The sequence below is a fragment of the Lathyrus oleraceus genome, chromosome 3, assembly GCF_024323335.1.
Source record: "Lathyrus oleraceus cultivar Zhongwan6 chromosome 3, CAAS_Psat_ZW6_1.0, whole genome shotgun sequence".
NCBI lineage: Eukaryota > Viridiplantae > Streptophyta > Magnoliopsida > Fabales > Fabaceae > Lathyrus > Lathyrus oleraceus.
The window spans coordinates 170,568,166-170,586,808 of NC_066581.1; the positions used below are offsets into that span (position 1 = coordinate 170,568,166).

Consider the following 18,643-nt stretch of genomic DNA (forward strand, 5'->3'; position numbering starts at 1 on the left):
ATTTTATCACCTTTTAATTTTTTTAAAAAAAAATTATGACCTATTACCTCGATTTTGCTAAAAAATGAGGGGTAAAGTAGCGTATTTTTTTTTTTTTATTTATTTTTTATTTATGATCAATTGGATGAAACAATTATGTAGCAAATCTTTTCCATCCATTTATAAAGTAAGAATGGTCAAGAATTTCCAAATCATCAATCCACATTAAACATTAGTGATACACGTGAAACTTTCACTAGCCAATCAAAACGGGAATATCACAATTATCCATTTTGGATGCAAAGTGTTGAAATTTAAACTTAACATATTGAAAACAATGATAATGAAAGCAAGAGCAGAAAAATATTTCATGGTTCATTTTTTAACTTAATCTTTTTTCTAGTATTTCTTATTAAAAATGTTTAATGTTAGTTAGGAAAACAATAAAGTAACTTATTAATTTTAGTTGTAGTTGTAACAAGTAAAATATTTAATATTGTTGTTCCTGTTATTGTTGTTGTTGAAATTTAGTATTTACGATTCTATTGATTTTGTTAATTTGTTGTTGTTGTTGTTGTTGTTGTTGTTGTTGTTGTTATTGAGATTTAATGTTTAAAGATTCAATGAATTTTGTTGTTGTTGTGTTGTTGTTGTTGTTATTGAGATTTAGTGTTTAAAGATTCAATGAATTTTGTTGTTGTGTTGTTGTTGTTGTTGAGATTTAATATTTAAGAATTCTATTGATTTTGTTTTCGTTGTTGTTATTAGTGTCATTGTTGATGATAAAGAAGATTTAGAATTTGTCAACAAATTTGATGCTTTGCAGATTAAAATGAAAAAAATACAGGTTAAAAATAAAATTTTGTAAACAAGACTTTACTCCTCGGTTATTATTAAAAATCGAGGTAAAAAGTAGCGTATTTTTGAAAATCCAAAAAATGCAGTTGTCGGGGTTCAAAACCCATAAGAACTGTCATTTTCCCCTCGGTTATTCAAAAACTGAGGGGTAAAGTGACAAATTTTCATGTCGCCTTTCGTTATCTTGGTTGTGTAAGCGAGGTTATATCCCTTTTGCGTCAGAGGTGAAATATGGTTATTTATAGTAGTGAGAGAGTAAAACTGCTCTATTTTCTACAAAGTGTTCTCAAAGGACTTTGAGACAGTTGTGATACCAATAATAGATAATTCACTAAATCTCTGAGCCATATATGAAATATAAAGTCATAAGTTTTCAAGGTCCCCCTAAATGATAGAAAGAGATGCCTTTATAGCAGATAAAGTAACCCACCTGGAGGCCAGAGCTATATTATTCCTTGTTATGCCTCTCGACAAGAGCTTTACCTGATCAACTAATGAGCCAGGGAGTTAAAGGCACTTAGGGTATCAACTATCCCAGTAATAAAAATAGAAGCCTTTTGTACTTTGTATAGGTACTTATCCTACTGAAGCATCAGGTTACAAATACTCTCCCCAAATAGCCGCTTCTCCTTGCGACACTGGTCGAATTGGAAAGTGTCCCAAAGGTTTTACCCACAAATGGTCAAAATGGAAGACAAACACCAAGTATAATACGCCAGGCTAAAAAACCTCTTCGAGATCCGCATTGGTCAGGTTGGCAAGGCAGAGCAATCTTCTTTCGAAGTAGACACCTGATGTTCTTTCGGAGTACGGGGCCTCAGTATAGCCAAGAAAATAGGAGCTAGAGAACCTAGCATACGCGATGCCATCTGAGAACCACTATATTTACCAATGCCTCTAGTAGGACTAAAAAAGGTTTCTCCTCGAGCATTAAAATGAGAGAGTTGGGAAAAAATATTCTTTGTCCCAGTCGCGGGAGGAACATTGAGCGACATTAAAGTGTTTGAAAGAACAACAACAATCGTGGAGAAACGTAATCCATGTCTTAGTTAGTGGATTGCCTTCTCGTTCTCAGTGAATTACCAAAAGTTAAAAACATTATAAAATTACTGAATTGATGTCAGGGAAAAAAATCTAGAAGCTCACAAAAAGTGACCTTCCTATATTCCTTGGCACGAGCATCCATCAGGAAGCGGGTCTCAACAAGTTGTTTCAAGCGTTTCTTTGAAGTTTCATCCCGAGGAATGCCTCCCTCAGCCTGACCCAACTCTTTGAAGAATGTGACTACTTGTTTCTTCAAATAGAGAACCTATTGGTACATATTACTCTCCTTGTAGTCGTATGATCCATTCCTCGTCAAGAAATGATCTTTGTTTCAGTACTTATGAAATAGACTGGTAGACATGTCTTTCGGCTCGGTCCTTATGGTACGTACTGTTGCAAGGGCCTATTTGTAGAGATGAACGATGAAGAAGAACTGATTTTCAAAATGCTTCAAGCTGTCTGGAAATACTTAGAAACAAAAGTTAACTTGTGCCAATGTAATCAGGCCAAGGCCTTGTACCTGATTCATTGAACCACATTGCACTTTGAATATATGGAAGAAAAGAGACACTAATGGCTTTCCCCTGATATTCACACCAATATTGAAAGATCTTGATGTACGCCCAACTCATAGGATTTAGATGCGAATGAGCGATCGTTAGGTGGTTCAAAACCTCTATTTCAAAATTGTTTAAAGGTAAGTAAAGACCCAGAATCAAGAAGGTATACTCATAGAAAGGAATGTCCCATCTGCCATACGCACTACAAATCCTTTTTGTCTTTCTCAAGGGTCAGTACACCCTAATCCGAAGAAGGAACTACATCCAAAAAGGCTCTGTCAAGGCTACCTTCTTGAACAAAGATATAGGCAGTTGTAGAAATGACATGATCAACCCAAGAAGAAGAAATACCTTCTTGTGATTTTTGACTCATGGTCGATGTTACTTCCTCAAGTTGTGGAAATGAAATATGTTGTAGAAATATAGACAATAAATAAGCAAAGGTAAAGTCTTAAGGAACTGAAGAACCGACCCTTTAGAGATCGCGTGATGACTTGCTAAAAAGTAGTAAGCGCTACTAACGCTCCAAAACGCCTTAGGTAGGCACTCAAATATTTCAGTTCCAAATATTATTATGACAGAACCTACGAAAATATGTTTGTAGCAGTGGGCACATTTAAGGCGTGAATTCCAAAGGACATCAAAGTCACATTTTGACTTTCCATTCAAGCGATGACATGGCCGACACAAACTGGAGAATACGACGAAAGCCCTCTAACTTCCAAGCAGAGACAAGGACTTGGGGGGCAACTATTATGGACCGGCCAGAAGAGCCAATGACCATGATTCGGAGAAAGAAACAATTTAGTGCTTGCAACATAGGGGTATTACTCTAAGGAAGAATGTAGGGGATCCAGTCCAAGATACATTGAACGACTCCCGCATCCTATGAATAAAGAATAACAGGTTGTTATAACGATCTCTCTATAATTGAAAAGCGCGCCATTATCCAAGTACACAATTTAAAATTCAAACTTCATTGCATCATGCAACCTCTATTCTCCGATCAATTTTGGTTTCTTAAATATATATATATATATATATATATATATATATATATATATATATATATATATATATATATATATATATATATATAGAGAGAGAGAGAGAGAGAGAGAGAGAGAGAGAGAGAGAGAGAGCGTTTCATTCTTGTTACAAAAAAGATTTTTTTTTAAATAACCAATATTTTCAATTAAAATACCAAAATAATCTAAATTTCAAAAAACATACCAAAATAACCACTTTTTTTAACTGATGTGCCAGTTGAACTAGCGCATTCAATTAAGCTAGAGAGGAGGCTTCCAGAGCTTTGGTGCATGCATGTAAATCTAATGCATGTAGGCGCCATGCTTTTTGGCGCATGCATCTGTGATCCATATGCATTGACGCATGCATACACTAATGCATATGACGCATGCACCTTTATTTTATTTTTTTAATTTTAAATATTAAAATTTTAATTATTTAAAAAATACTGAAAATAAATTTTTTATTTATATTATAATGAAAAATTACATGGAATTGACAATAAATTCAATGACCCGCCCAATTGAAACGCCTCCCTGTTCCACATCCAGGTGCGTTAATCTTCCTTCGAGGTCTCCCATGATTTGCCTGAGGTGTTTGGGGTTTTTGAGTGCTAACATGATCCAATGATGACTGGTGTGAAGGTCCAGTAGAAGGTCCAACGGTATTTGATAGATGTATCATCATTTGTCCCCAATAGCTACATGGGGTTGTCGTCAACGACACTTCCGTAATTGCGTTTGATGCCCATGTTGTCGTAGTTGGGTCATTGTGGTTGGGTGAATTGTGGACGGTATGGTTTCCCAAATTGGGACATTGAATCGGGTTGGAAACGCATCAATAGTTCGTGGGATGTACTATAGTCAAAAAATTGTTGGGTGTTGTGGCGATGGGATGTTTGAGTGGTCACTGGTGGGGGGTTACGATGAAATGAATCGTATGAATCATCTGGGCTATAGACTATTGTGGTGGCTGCGTATGATTGTTGGTGGGTAGGGTTTGATTCTTGGTTTTGAGGTTGTGTGTGTGGCATGAATGGGTTGCAAGGTTGGATGTTTGGTTGTTGGATGTATATGGCAAGATGATGGTGTGAGGTTGGTCATTGGGTTTGGTTGGGTTGACATTGTTCTTGGACGGAGATTTGTTGTTAGGCGTATGAAGTTGAAGCTAGTTGACATGGATCAATCAAATACCTTGGCTCAGACACAAATTATGGCATTGTAACCGACCTAAACCATGCCATATATTGTTGAGTTGATCTAGCACCATGTATGACTGGTTCGTTTAAGATGTGTTCTCGCCGATTCCTCCAATGACGACACTTCTCTTTTGCAACATATCTCTAGTCATAATAATACCATTGGGCATCGACTCTTTATTGATGTCAATCTCCTAAACACGTCGGAGGTTATGGAATTTGTTGCTGCATGCCGAACTGCAGTTTTACCCGATCACTCTGGTGCATCTTCGCAATCATGCACCAGATAATTGGTGTTTTTACTATCCAAACTGCAACATCATCATGGTTAACCTGATGATCAAGACCCAGATATGGCCTCCAGATAAACTGTATAAGAATATGACATGATTAGATTATATGTAATTTGATAATTATTTTAAAATCAAAATTAGAATTGTGTAGGAGTATTACATCGTCTGGTCCAATGTGGTCCAATAGATTGCGATAGACTACTACAACGTGTTTCGGACAAAGACAGTTGAAAAGTGTATGGAAATTGGGAGGAGTCTTACAAATAACTTCCAAAATACTTGGTGGCTCTTAAATAGCATGCTCCAGGGACTATTGTCAAGTTGGAAAGTTGCCGGCATATACCCCAGACGGGACTTGTGTTATTGGAAATGGAATATTCTACCATCTCTTTTAGGCGTATCAACCATACATCAAAGGTTTTGCTTTTTGTAAAACTATTATACAAATTGATGGTACATGGTTGTATGGGAAATATAAAGGAACTCTACTGATGGCAGTGGCACAAGATGGCAACAACAACATTTTTCTAATCGCCTTTACCCTAGTTGAAGGGGAGACTGTTGAGGGATGAAGTTATTTCTTAAAAAATCTCTGATTGCACGTTGCTCCTCAACCTAACTTATGTTTGATCTCTGACCGACACCCTTCAATAGTGAGTGCCTACAAAAACATTGATAATGGCTGGCAGGACCTTCCGTCGACACATGTCTACTGCATTAGACATATCACTCAAAATTTTATGCGAGAGATCAAAGACAAAACGTTGCGGAAGAAGGTTGTCAACGCAAGTTATGCATTAACAAAACCTTCTTTCAAACACTACCGTGAAGATATCAGATTGTCTAACGCAGATGCAGTACGATGGATCGACAGTATTCCATTGGAGAAGTGGACTAGGGCATACGACAACGGTCAATGTTGGGGCCACATGACAACAAATCTTGTGGAATTAATGAACTCTGTCTTCAAAGACATCTGAAACCTACCTATAACCGCTTTAATGCAAGCAACATATTTCAGGCTAGGGGCATTGTTTGAGACTAGACGTTCCAAATGGAGTTCAGTGTTACAATCTGGACAATTATTTAGTGATGCTTCAATGAAATTCATTAGACACGAACCTGCAAAAGCTAACACACACACACACGTGGTCACGATGTTTGACCATACTAAGGGTTGGTACAGTGTTGCTGAGTCCATGGATCACAATGAAGGCATGCCGATAGGACAATACATAGTGAAACTAAATAGATGTTGGTGCGACTGCGACAAGTTCCAAGCCTTTCGTATGCCCTGCTCCCATGTCATTGCGGCATGTTTAAAGGTTCGAAGAGATCCATCCTACTTACTATCTGACGTTTACAAAGTCATAAGCCTATCCAATGTTTATAAAATTAGCTTTTCAGTTGTTGTAAAAGAGGATTACTGACCTGAATATCAATGGGACATTCTCTAGCACAATGAAGTTATGCGAAGAAAGAAAAGGGTCGCCCAAACAGCACCCGTATTCGAACCGAAATGGATACGGCGAACAAAATGATTCGATTATGTAGTTCATGTCGTCAGTCCGATCACAATCGTACTAACTGTCCCAGTGTTGGAACAAGCACAACAAAATAATATTACATGTACCTCTTTTGCTTTATGTAAAAAACAATATTTATTTCATATGATAACTTTGTGAGGAAATACCATCACAAACAAATACAACACATTCAACACACAAGCAACACATAAACAACAACACAACAGACTAGAACAAATAAAATACCATTACTATAACTAAGAAATTACAACCATCAAAACAATTTTGAACATATTATACAACATCCTGTGAACGTCTCTGTCAATCTTAATATCCACCCATACACGCACTTTTCCATTTTGGTTGAACGTGGAGTCAAGCCATTGAATTCTTCTAATCCTTTCACCATCTGCAATTTCTCCATCTAACTAGCGGTTCAACATCCGATTAAGACGTTCAAACGATTATATATTCCAAAGTCGAATCTTTATCGGAGGTGCGACTGCTGAAAAAATTAAATCGGCATTTCTCTTGTGAATGTATTCAGACATGATTAAAGAACAAAAAAATGAAGGAGATTGAAGTAGAATGATAGAAAATGGGATTGGAGGGTAAGAAGAAGTCTATGCAAATATATGGGAGATGCGCATGTTATTTATAGATGAACCATGAAATGCATGCGCCAATGTCCTAAGCGCCACACACACGACAATGCATGCGTCAAAGGTATTGGCGCACACACTAAACCACACGTGCATGCGCCAAGAAGCATGTCGCCTAAGTGCAATGCAATTGGGAGCATGCGCCAATTTCAATGACGCCTCCTCTCTATCTTAATTGGATGCGTCAGTTCAACTACCGTATCAATTAAAAAATATAATTATTTTGATATATTTTTTTAAATTTTGATTATTTAAATATTTTAATTGAAAATATTAGTTATTTAAAAAAAATACTCACATAAAATTTCGTCAACAATAACAACATTTATCATAAGAAAATACAGTTTTTAAGTTATTAAAATAAATGAATCACTTAACTTTATTATTTCAAGTGTAACCTAATTCCTTTACTAGCTATGGCTGGCCGGAAAGGTAAGATAAGCCTCCACTCTCCATGACTCCACTCATGATGTCTTAAGAAACGAAGATGTGTGGTACTAATATAACCGAATGGAAAACCATGAATATTTTATTTGGGAGGCTATGGAAGATTGAAATGAGCCTTTGGAAGTGTAGAAAGGAATGATTAACAATTCCATTATGATTTATGGGTGAATATTCTGTAAAAAATAAAACTCCATTATGAGTAATATCTTCGATTACAAGGCTAATGAAAAATATATATCAAGTGCTCCACTGCTTCCCTGCGTTTCATGCTTTTCTGCAATTGATTAAGAAAACTAATCAAGTGCTTAACCACTAATATTATTTTTCAACTAATTCTTAAAGACAAGTAGTAGTGGAAAAAGATGGGCTGATTTTTCGAAATTCGGGTATGATCGATTAACTTAATAATTATTTCTTACGAATTTATTTAAATAAGTATTTAACTTATATTTATATAGATTAATATTAAGAATCATGGGATGATAGGGCCATAAATTATATTCATAAGAGAGAAATATAACACATGAATACTCGTGAGGTAAAATCGCATAAAAGAAATCATATTGTTTGATAAAAGATAGTGAATCATTTACTCGTTAGTCCTATTTAACGAACTTACTACATTAACTAATACATTAACTAACTCCTAATTTAGTAACTAACCCTAACTATCTTAATTTTTAAGATGGAAACAAAAATGTTGAAAGTGAGAGAATATGAACTTGAGGAAGGAGAAAGAGAAATGTGAACTCTCATATATTCAATTTGAATATGAAGATGAGCTCAATCTTACATTATTTAGAAGTAGAAGAGATGTTATGGCTACGAGAATTAGGGAGGTAGAAGGTTTCCAATGATCATTAGGTCTTTTAATGTTTTAAGTTTATGGGGTAGTGTTAAAAAGAGGAAAATGTGTGAGCTGGTCATGAGTCTTCATTTAGATTTGGTCGCAATTCAAGACGTTAAGCTTATGGAGGTGGAGAAGTTCTTGTGTTGTTCTTTCTGGGGTAACCCTTATTGTGGTTGGAGTTTCTCTCATACGTCGAGAGTTAATGAGGGTTGCTTTCTATTTGGTGTAGTGCAAAAGAAAAGACAATCTTCTCGTTCTTTGGTTCTATCTTGAGGTTTGTCTGGAGTGATGAGTGAACACTAGGCCGTGTTTTCTGATGAATGTTTAATGTCAAGTGCTCTTTGGCAGATAAAATGGTGATGTGGAATCATTTGGTCTAGGCGCATGAACAGTTTTCTGATGTCGCTTGGTGTGCCACGAGTAACTTCAATGTAGTTCTTAGTCTAGCTGAGAGGAAGGGTGCGAGGGTGGGGGCTCAGGGTTTTCCCTTTGTGAATTCCCTAGAGTTTAGAGCATTCTTGAGGAAATGCGGGTGGTGGATCTACCCATCGTAGAGTGATGGCTTACATGGTTTCATTCTAATGAGGGTAACCATGAGTAGGTTGGATTGTGTCCTTTCGTCGGCTGAATGTGAAGAGATGTGGGGCCAGGGAAGTCTATGGATTTTGGCCCGTGATGTTTCTGATAATTTCCCAATTATGGTTAATTATCCCTTTCAACCCTGGGGCCTAAGTCCTTTTAGATTTAATTTTCTAGTTGGGTGATCGCTCGAGTTTTTATTCAACGGTTCAGGTTTCTTGGGGATCATAGGCCCGCCAGGGGTGGATGGTGTGTGTTCTTATGGATAAGTTGAATGCTCTTAGTGCCTCCCTAAAGGTTTGGAATAAGAAGTTGTTTGTTGTTGAGGAAAAATATTTTGATGTTTTGAAGATAACAAATTTTTATGTAAATATAATTAGGATTATGATCTTATTTGTTATTTGATGTGTGCTCTTGACTGGAATAAAATAAGAGAAGTATGTATAATGAATGTCATCAATGAGATGAGAGAAACAATGATTCTAGAGTTTATTATTAAGTCCATTACAAAAGAAAGAAAAACATTAGATTAAAAGAAAAGAGGTTATTTAATGTTTAAGTATCAAGAAAATCTCTATATGGTATTATCGTAATTATGCACCATCAAAAAGATGATTTTTTTGAACTAATGACAAAGCTCTAATTCTACGCTCATCCAAGAGTATCATATTTTTCTTATGATAATTCTGTAAATTAGCTTCTCACCATTTACACTAACAATAACATTATCGTATTTCATAGTATATACTTAGAAAATCATTGTATAATTGAAGCTTAAAGTATCAAGAAATCTATATATACTTTTTCTCATTTCTCTCAAATACATCAATTCATCCAACCATTCAAAACAATTCTTAAGTGACGGAAAAACTCTCGTATCATTCTAAAATCATTATCTTCTAAAATCATTCATTTATAATCAAGAGTCAATGTTGAGAAGAGTATTTTCTTAAAATCACAAATTATGAATATTTATTTATTGGTGAAATTCTGAATACAATACTCAAATCAAATTTCATCACATCTTTGTATATCACCACGTTACTTGGAACTTGTATTATAGTGTAAGCTTGTTTAAGCTTCGTGATCAACATTGTAAGCCTTGTGAGACTAAAAAAATACATCTTGATGTAACAAAAGGACAAAAAATTTATTGAACATTAATTGAAAAATCTCACAAACTGTGAGGACTAAAGTAGCCGAATTAGGTGAATTGGGATAAATATCTATGTGATCCTTTTTAAACTCTTCTCTTTAAATTTTATTTATTTATACATAAATTAAATACACTTTAAATTTATAATATTATTGATTCTATTTACATATTATTTTGGTAAAAGCTTATTTCAACAATTAAAAGAAAGTTTTTAAAGGGGTCACAACTCAACCCCCTTCTAGTGACATTCCATCTACTTCAATTGACATCAGAGCACAATCTCTAAGGTTAAAACGCTTAACAATGTAAGAGGAAAGGATCCAAGAAGAAATGTCAAAAGCAATAAAGTGTGTACATGCATCAAAATCCTCAAGTAAGCCAACATATTCTAATGGATGGATTAGGAGTTAAAAACACTCTCGAAGAAAGAGAGAGAGATGAAGTATCAACAACACACTCAACATGTTGAGTATGGAAATTAGAAGAGGTAGAAGCCAACACAAGTCTAATGGTAAACTCGGATATCAAAGAGGTATATTTTTCTAAACCTTTCCATTTATGTAAACATCTTGAAATAGATTTTGATAATCTTTAAATGACTCAAACATTTTGTCTAAAAATATTTCTCTCTAAAAAACCAATTTTATGAGATAAATAAAAAAAATGAAAGCTGCAAATTAAGAATGATCAATATCTTAAAATCATTTGAAACATGCACTAACTCATTGAGAAATGTATGAGCAACATAATATTCTCAATGAGAGGACGAGCAAGGTTCATCCCCAAAATCCTTGTGAAACTCAAAAAGAGAATAATGTTTTGAAAACAAAAGTTGAAAACTAACAAATGATATGACTAGATTTATAAAATATATTGAAAATTTTAAAAACAATATGAGATCTTAAGTAAGAGTTTTTAAGAAAGATTTACAAAAATATTTTTGTCCCTGATAGCAAGGATGAAATAATCCAGAAAGAAAAAATTATATACAGGCAAGATAAAAGTTTTAAGAAAGATATCAACAACTATAAAATTAATTTTATTCTCGAAAGAAAAAATAAAGAAATCAAAAAGAAAAAGTATATAACCAAAGAGGGTGAAAGTATCAAGAAAAATCCAAATAACAACAAAAATCATAAAAATATTTGTTATTGCAAAAAAGTAACCAATATGAATCAAATTGTTGCTTCATGAAAAAGATAAAATTCTCTTATTGCAATCAAATAGGTCATCATGAATCTTAGTGTTTTAGCAAGACTAGATATCTCAGAAAAACAAAAACTCAAGGATCCAAGTTCATATGGGAATCCAAATTATTACTAACTTGTGATACTTGAAAAACACGTCAACTTGCAAGACCAAATGACTATTTATGCCTTCAAAATTATCATATTTTTATTTTAGAAATAAAACCCAATTAAAACTAGATAAATCATAACTATCACAAATTATATTTTCCCCCATTAGACTTGGAGTTTTGATAGGACCAAAAAGATCAATTTAAGGAAGTTCAAGAGGTCTATGTACACTACGCCAAAAATTGGAATAGACAGCGCACCTTAGAGGGCGCTTTATTACAAAAGCGCACTCTAAAGTGAAGCGAAAAAATAAGGAGCGAACAACTGGAATAGACAGCGCACTTTAGAGGGCGCTTTTATAATAAAGCGCCCTCTAAGGTGAAGCGAAAAAATAAGGAGGAGATAGAGGGACAACAATACAGGGCGCTTTTTAGAAAGCGCCCTCTAAGGTTACCCTTAGAGGGCGCTTTTAAAAAAGCGCTTTATAAGTCCATGTGCATTTCCAGTTTATAAAGCGCTGTTGGAAAGCCTTAGAGAGCGCTTTCATAAGCGCCCTCTTAGGCCCCCTTTAGAGGGCGCTTTTTTTCCACAAGCGCCCTCTAAGGTCCCCTTTAGTAAACATTAAAATTATAACATACTGCGCGTTTTGTTATTTCACTCTTTGTTATTTTCGTTCTTTTTCACGTTAGGGTTCTCACTGCTACGATTTTCGCTACTTCTAAGGCGTTCTCCTTCCACCTCTGTTAGATCTACGACGTTTCCTCCTTCTATTAATTCGTTGTTAGCTGTTCGATTTTGACACCATAGGTATTTTTCTAATCTTCATATTACTTGGTTTCTCTTCTGACGTTCGCTATTGTTCATTTTCTAATCTTCAAATTCCTCTTGAGAAGAAATTTGGTTTTGGTAAGGTTCTGGTTATTGGCGTCTGGTTTCTTCTATGTGCCAATTTTGAATATGATAACTGTTTTACTTGCTTTTTTTAGTTTGAATTGGATTGGTGTATGTGATATCGGGTTTGGGAGGAAATTTGCTGTGTGTTTTATTCCTCCATTCAATCATCTACGTTGGTGCATCTGGTGCAATATTCGGCTTACTAGGAGTGATGCTATCAGAGCTTTTAACAAATTGGAAAATGCATACTCATAAGGTAAATAAATAGGTTTATAAGTTATTAAGCTCAATGATGGTGTCTAATAGATATATTTTTGTTATTGTTTTGCAGTTTGATGAGATGTTGATTCTTGTTGTGATCATTGTTTTGGACTTAGCTCTTGGAACTTTTCCACTTGGAAGTAATTTTAGTAACATTGGAGGGTTTACATCAGGATTTCTTCTTGGATTTGTCATTTTGACTCGCCGTCAGCATCATTGGCTTAATCTAAACAAGTCTAATACTTCCCAGAAGCAAGAATCTTATCAATATGCGCTTCGGATTATCTCTTTTGTGCTACTTAGTGTTGGGTAGTGTCTCTCTCCTTTTTTTGTTGTTGTTGCTGTTAGGTGAATTACATTGTTATGTACTAGTGTCTCCAATGTGAAAGTGGTTGTTTACAGATTGGTCGACGGCGGCGTCTTGTTCTTTAAAGGGGTGGACTTGAATGATTACTGCTCTTGGTGCCATTATATAACATGTGCCCCTCCGAGCTGTAAACCAGGCTACATTTCTTGTGAGGTGAGTGATGCTGTTATGCTACTTCCTTATGTATTTGCTTGATCTATGCAGCTTCTATGAAGCACCGGCATAAAAGTGATTACAACTGATATAACTAATCTTTAGTTCTGTTGACACATATTAAAAGAACCAGTTTCGATTATGCATATATGGTTAATTTATTTGCCAAACAAATTTTCTTATGATGATTTAATGCTTGAAAAGTTCAACAATGAAACTTGAAATGTTACTGATGCTAACATTTTTGTGATGTAATGCTGCAGGATTACCAGATCGGAAACAAACTTAACGTGACATGTTTGAACAATGGAAGAAGTGGCGTTTTTTCTCTGTCAAACCGTAACCCTGACGAGCAGGCTGAAGAACTATGTTATCGCCTTTGCGGTAAATAACCAGACACAGAAATACAACATCTCTTAGGGAGATTTCATTCAATAAACTTATGTATATGATTTGTTCTTACTGTTGCTGCTGACAATAAGAATGAGTCACTGTGGTTGTGGTTGTTGCCATAGTTGTTATCTCGTTATATATATTTCTCCTTGCTATGAAATTACTGCAGGATGTATATTTATAAGTTTGTCTGAAGGAATATTATATCAAATGATTCATATATTAGAAATGATCATAATGAGGGTATTTGGATCAATCCAACCGTCCGTGTTGTTAAGAGACATGTAGAACATATTCCAACCAAGAAAAGAAAGAGAACTTAGTGAAAAAGGTACAGGTCAAATGATTTTAATTGTTTTCTTTATTACAGGTAAAATGGCTTTTATTACAGCAAATCGAGTCAGTTGCATAAAAAAAAAAGGTATAAACACAATTATATGATATTTATGCATAGAAAATGTTAATTCTTGATCTTATACTTCACCTAACTAATTTTATGATATTTTAGGTTCATGCTATTGATATTGAACAAAAAGAGGTTGTTGCTAAGAAGACTGCGACTAGCAAAAAAAACATACATCTCAGAGATGCTTTTGCTACTTAGTTTTATTTCTTTTTAAGTTATGAATTGGTTGTATATTTAGAATCTTTAGAAGTTAAACGATTATATATCAGTGGATTGTTGTATATGTATGGATTGTTGTATATAAGGCTTGTTGAATGCAATGTGTGAAAAAGGGTTTCAAATTATACAGTTTTAGGTGTACTGCTTCAATATACATGTTGTCTAAAATAAATAAAAAAATATAGTGTTTTTAAAAAAAAAAATTAAATAACCACCCACTTTAGAGGGCGCTTTCCAAAATAAGCGCCCTCTAAACCCTTTAAATTTCCACTTTAGAGGGCGCTTTCCAGTAAAAGCGCCCTCTAAACCCTTAAAAGTTTCCACTTTAGAGGGCGCTTTCCAGTAAAAGCGCCCTCTAAACCCTTAAAAGTTTCCACTTTAGAGGGCGCTTTCTTTAAAAAGCGCCCTCTAAAGTGGCCCTTAAAGGGCTTAAAAAGCCACTTTAGAGAGCGCTTTCACCAGGAAAAAAAAGCGTTGTCTTTACCTATGCCAGCGTCAGATTAGAGGGCGCTTTAAAGCGCTGTTATAGGCCAAAAAAAACGCCCTCTTTTCCCTTATTTGGCGTAGTGGTATAAAAATTGTGTTTTTAAAATAGAAATTACTCTTGACTTATTTTACTTTGATGCAATCTTCACACATTTTATCTTTATCAAAACTAAATTTTGGAAAACCTTTAACTATATCAAGATTTGATAACTTTGAAATAGTCTTCATACTTAAATGACAAGCCTGTCTACACCAGATCCATTTATCATTTTTATTGAATATGAAACATAAATCAGTAGGGAGTTTATGTAAGTCTAATATATATATATATATATATATATATATATATATATATATATATATATATATATATATATATATATATTAGACTTATATAAACTCCTAACTAATTTATGTTTCATATTCATAGAAAATGATAAATGGATCTAGTATAGACGGGCTTGTCATTTAAGTATAGAGACTATTTTAAAATTATCCAATTTTGGTATTGTTAAAGATTTTCCAAAATTTAGTTTTGATAAAGATAAAATGAATAAAGTTTGCATCAAAGTAAAACAAGTCAAGAGTAATTTCTATTGTAAAAACATAATTTTTACACATAGACATCTTTGACTTCCTCAAATTGATCTTTTTGGTCCTATCAAAACTGCAAGTCTAATGGGAAAAAAATATAATTTGTGATAGTTGATGATTTATCTTGTTTTAATTGGCTTTTATTTCTAAAACAAAAATATGATTATTTTGAAGGCATAAATAGTCATTTGGTCCCTGCAAGTTGACGTGTTTTTCAATTCGGTCCATGAATATATATATATATATATATATATATATATATATATATATATATATATATATATATATATATATATATATATATATATATATATATATATATATATATATATATATATATATATATATATATATATATATTTCATATTCATAGTAAATGATAAATGAATCTGGTATAGACGGGCTTGTCATTTAAGTATGAAGACTATTTTAAAATTATCGAATATTGGTCTAGTTAAAGGTTTTCCAAAAATTAGTTTCAATAAAGATAAAAAATGTAAAGTTTGCATCAAAGTAAAATAAGTCCCGAGTAATTTCTATTCTAAAAACACAATTTTTACACATAGACTTCTTGAATAAATAGAAAACCAAACATATCATACTTTCATATTTTTTTAATGTAGTTTTTATATTTTAAATAATAAAGCAAGTTTGAAGAAGATTGACTCAAAATCAATAAAATGCACGATTTTAGGATATTCTACATCCTTAAAAAAATATAGGATGTGCAAATTCAAAAATCAAACTGTAGAATACAATATGCATGTTATTTTTGATGAGTTTTGATTATAAAATAAAGGAATACGGTAATGAAGAAGTTGAACAACAATACATTTTTGACAATAATTAAAGTGGTGATGACACACAAACTTTATAATCTTAAGATACTCAAAAGAGCTGAAAAATAGGAAAATAACATCCTCAAAATTAAATTATTGGAAATATTTCTGATGGAGTCAGAACAAGATAATCACTTAAAAGAGATCCAAACAACATGATCATTATCTTCAAATTAAGCTAAAATCAATAAATGAGTATGAGGAGAAACTAAAAATTGAAGATGATTTCTCTACAAGATTCAAAGTAAAAAATACACTAAGTGAGATACATTTTATTTATATTTGTTTAATTTATGTGTATTTAACTCAAATTTTTGGATGGTTTCTCTCTTTTTCCATGATATTGCATGTCTTTCCCCTTTATTTTCTTATGATGACAAAAGAGAGAGAATGACTAAGGGAGAAATAATTTGAAATTAGATTTTAAAAAATAATCAATTTTTGATGCATAAATTGAGGGAAATGCATACTTTATTTTGATGCACAAATTGAGGGGGAGCACAAAAGTTCTCTATTTTGAAGCATCAAAATCTTAATTACAAGAAGTTTCTCATCACCAAAAAGGGTGAGATTGTTGAGAAAAATATTTTTGATATTTTGAAGATAACAAACTTTTGTGTAAATATAATTAAGATTATGATCTTATTTGTACTCTTGGGTGAAATTAAATAAAAAATGTATATATAGAGTTTATCATCAATGAGATGAGTATTCTCAAGTTTGTTATTAAGTCTTGTATTTGTCAAAAAGTACATAAGTGTGTGGTACCCTTAAGCTAGTAAGGATGATCAGATGCTTTAATAGTTTTTTGGTGGTTAGGACTTGCCCGCTACGGTGAGAGGCTCTGTTTGATGGTGTTTATTTTGGTGAGAGATTACCAACTCATGTGAGGTCACAGGCTCTGGGTCTATGCATAATGCTTGGTAAGTTATGATATCCCATGTCAACCTTAAGGTTGGGGTATTTTTTGAGGGTTATTTAGGCCTATGGTTTCCTTGGGAAAGATAACTGCTCACTCAGTCAAAGATAGACCGTTGAATCTCTATTTCCTAGGGAAATGGGAGTTAGGCTTTGACCCTGACTTCTCTCTGACCGAAGAGTGCCTTTTCCCATATTTACCATGATTGGGCAAGTAGGGACTACTCAAGGCAAGACATCCTCTTATGGCAAGCAAAAAATAAGAGTCACCACTTAAGAGCAATTTGCACTCCGTTGCCCTTAATAGGTCTCTTAAAAGTATAACACTACACAATCACTCAAGTATAAGGGCTTTGATGAAGGGTGAAGTTCTTTAAATAAAAAACACTAGGGACATGTGTAAGAGGGGACCCTAAGTCCCTCAGCCAAGACATTGATCCTTTTGGCTAGGTCTTGAAGTTAGGTCCCACCCGAGGAAACTCAATATCACTCAGGCGGGGCATTTGGATGGGCCTGTTTGAAGTGACTCTCAGTCCCTCAAGTGAGATTTTGAGTTGAGCCTTGGCTAATGAGACTTATAAGTTCCTTATGCTAGGTTTTTAGATCTTTGGGGCGGGAATTCTATCAAGCCCTTCTCAGACAAGACTTTACTTAAAGTCCCTTGAGCCATACTTTTGTAGCACCCATTGGTATAATCTTTAAGTTAGTTTCTTCCCATGGAAACTCTAAGTTACCCAAGAAGGAAACTTAGATAAGCCCGATTAATGGACTCCAAGTCCTTCGTATGAGGTTATAAATTGATTCTGACTAACGAACTCCAAGTCCGTCCAGCAAGGCTTTGAACCTCTCAGGTGAGACTTTTATCTAGCCCTTAGACAAGACTTTAAATTAAGTCTCTTATGTCATACTTTCGCCGTGTCTCTTGGGCGAGAATTTAAGTTGGATCTCGCTTGAGGAAACTTCTAGTACCTCAAGTGAGGCGTTTAGAGAAGCATAATTGATGAACTCCAAGTCCTTCAAGTGATGTTATATATTGAGCTTATTGACGAGACTACAAGTCCCTTAGGAAAGGTGTAGTACCTCTTGCGAAGGACTTCTATCAAGCCCTCGGACAAAACTTTAAGTTAAGTCTCTTAGGCCAGACTTTACTTTCATCCCTTGGGCGAGACTTTAGATGAGGTGGTTGAGAGGTTGCAAAATATGGTAAATGGGCACATGTAATTAGTGCACTTATTGACTTGTTTCGCAAGTTTCAAGTATCAAAACTCCAACCATAATGAAAATATTATAGATCTGTCATTTATGCATTATATAACTAGTTCTTACCATTTTTTGTAGGTATTTTTACTCACCTTTAAGATTGGTTAAGAAAAGCATGGAATTTAGCTTCAACACTCTCGCCCAACAAGCATTAAGTGAGCTTCAGAAAAGAAAAAATAGAATGTCATCAGTTTGAAAAATCATCATCCTCACTCAACAAAAAGACCAAGCGAGCTCTCGCCTAGCGAGCATCAAGCGATCTCCGGGCGACGAAAAATAGAATGTCATCAATATGAAAAATCAGCACCCTCGCCCAATGAACCCTAGTCGAGATAAAGCAGAATGTCAACATCTCTTAAATTCAGCATTCACGC

The 18,643-nt window shown here is 34.2% G+C and overlaps 1 protein-coding gene across 3 annotated transcripts in view; it reads left to right on the forward strand.

Annotated features, from left to right (window-relative positions):
- The first annotated feature begins 12,444 nt into the window (after positions 1-12,444).
- The window catches only part of LOC127129025 (RHOMBOID-like protein 1), a 34,519-nt gene continuing 28,320 nt past the window's right edge, over positions 12,445-18,643 (forward strand). For 2 of the 3 annotated variants that reach the window (XR_007806120.1, XR_007806119.1), the window contains exons 1-2: positions 12,447-12,629; positions 12,705-12,943. Coding sequence is in view for 1 of the 3 variants with exons in the window: in XM_051058355.1 (XP_050914312.1) it covers positions 12,585-12,629; positions 12,705-12,943; positions 13,037-13,154; positions 13,418-13,546 (531 nt within the window). In the remaining 2 variants the exon portion in view is untranslated. Of the gene's footprint in view, positions 12,630-12,704; positions 12,944-13,036; positions 13,155-13,417; positions 13,577-18,643 lie in introns of those variants that run through there. The other variant, XM_051058355.1, reaches the window with a different exon arrangement.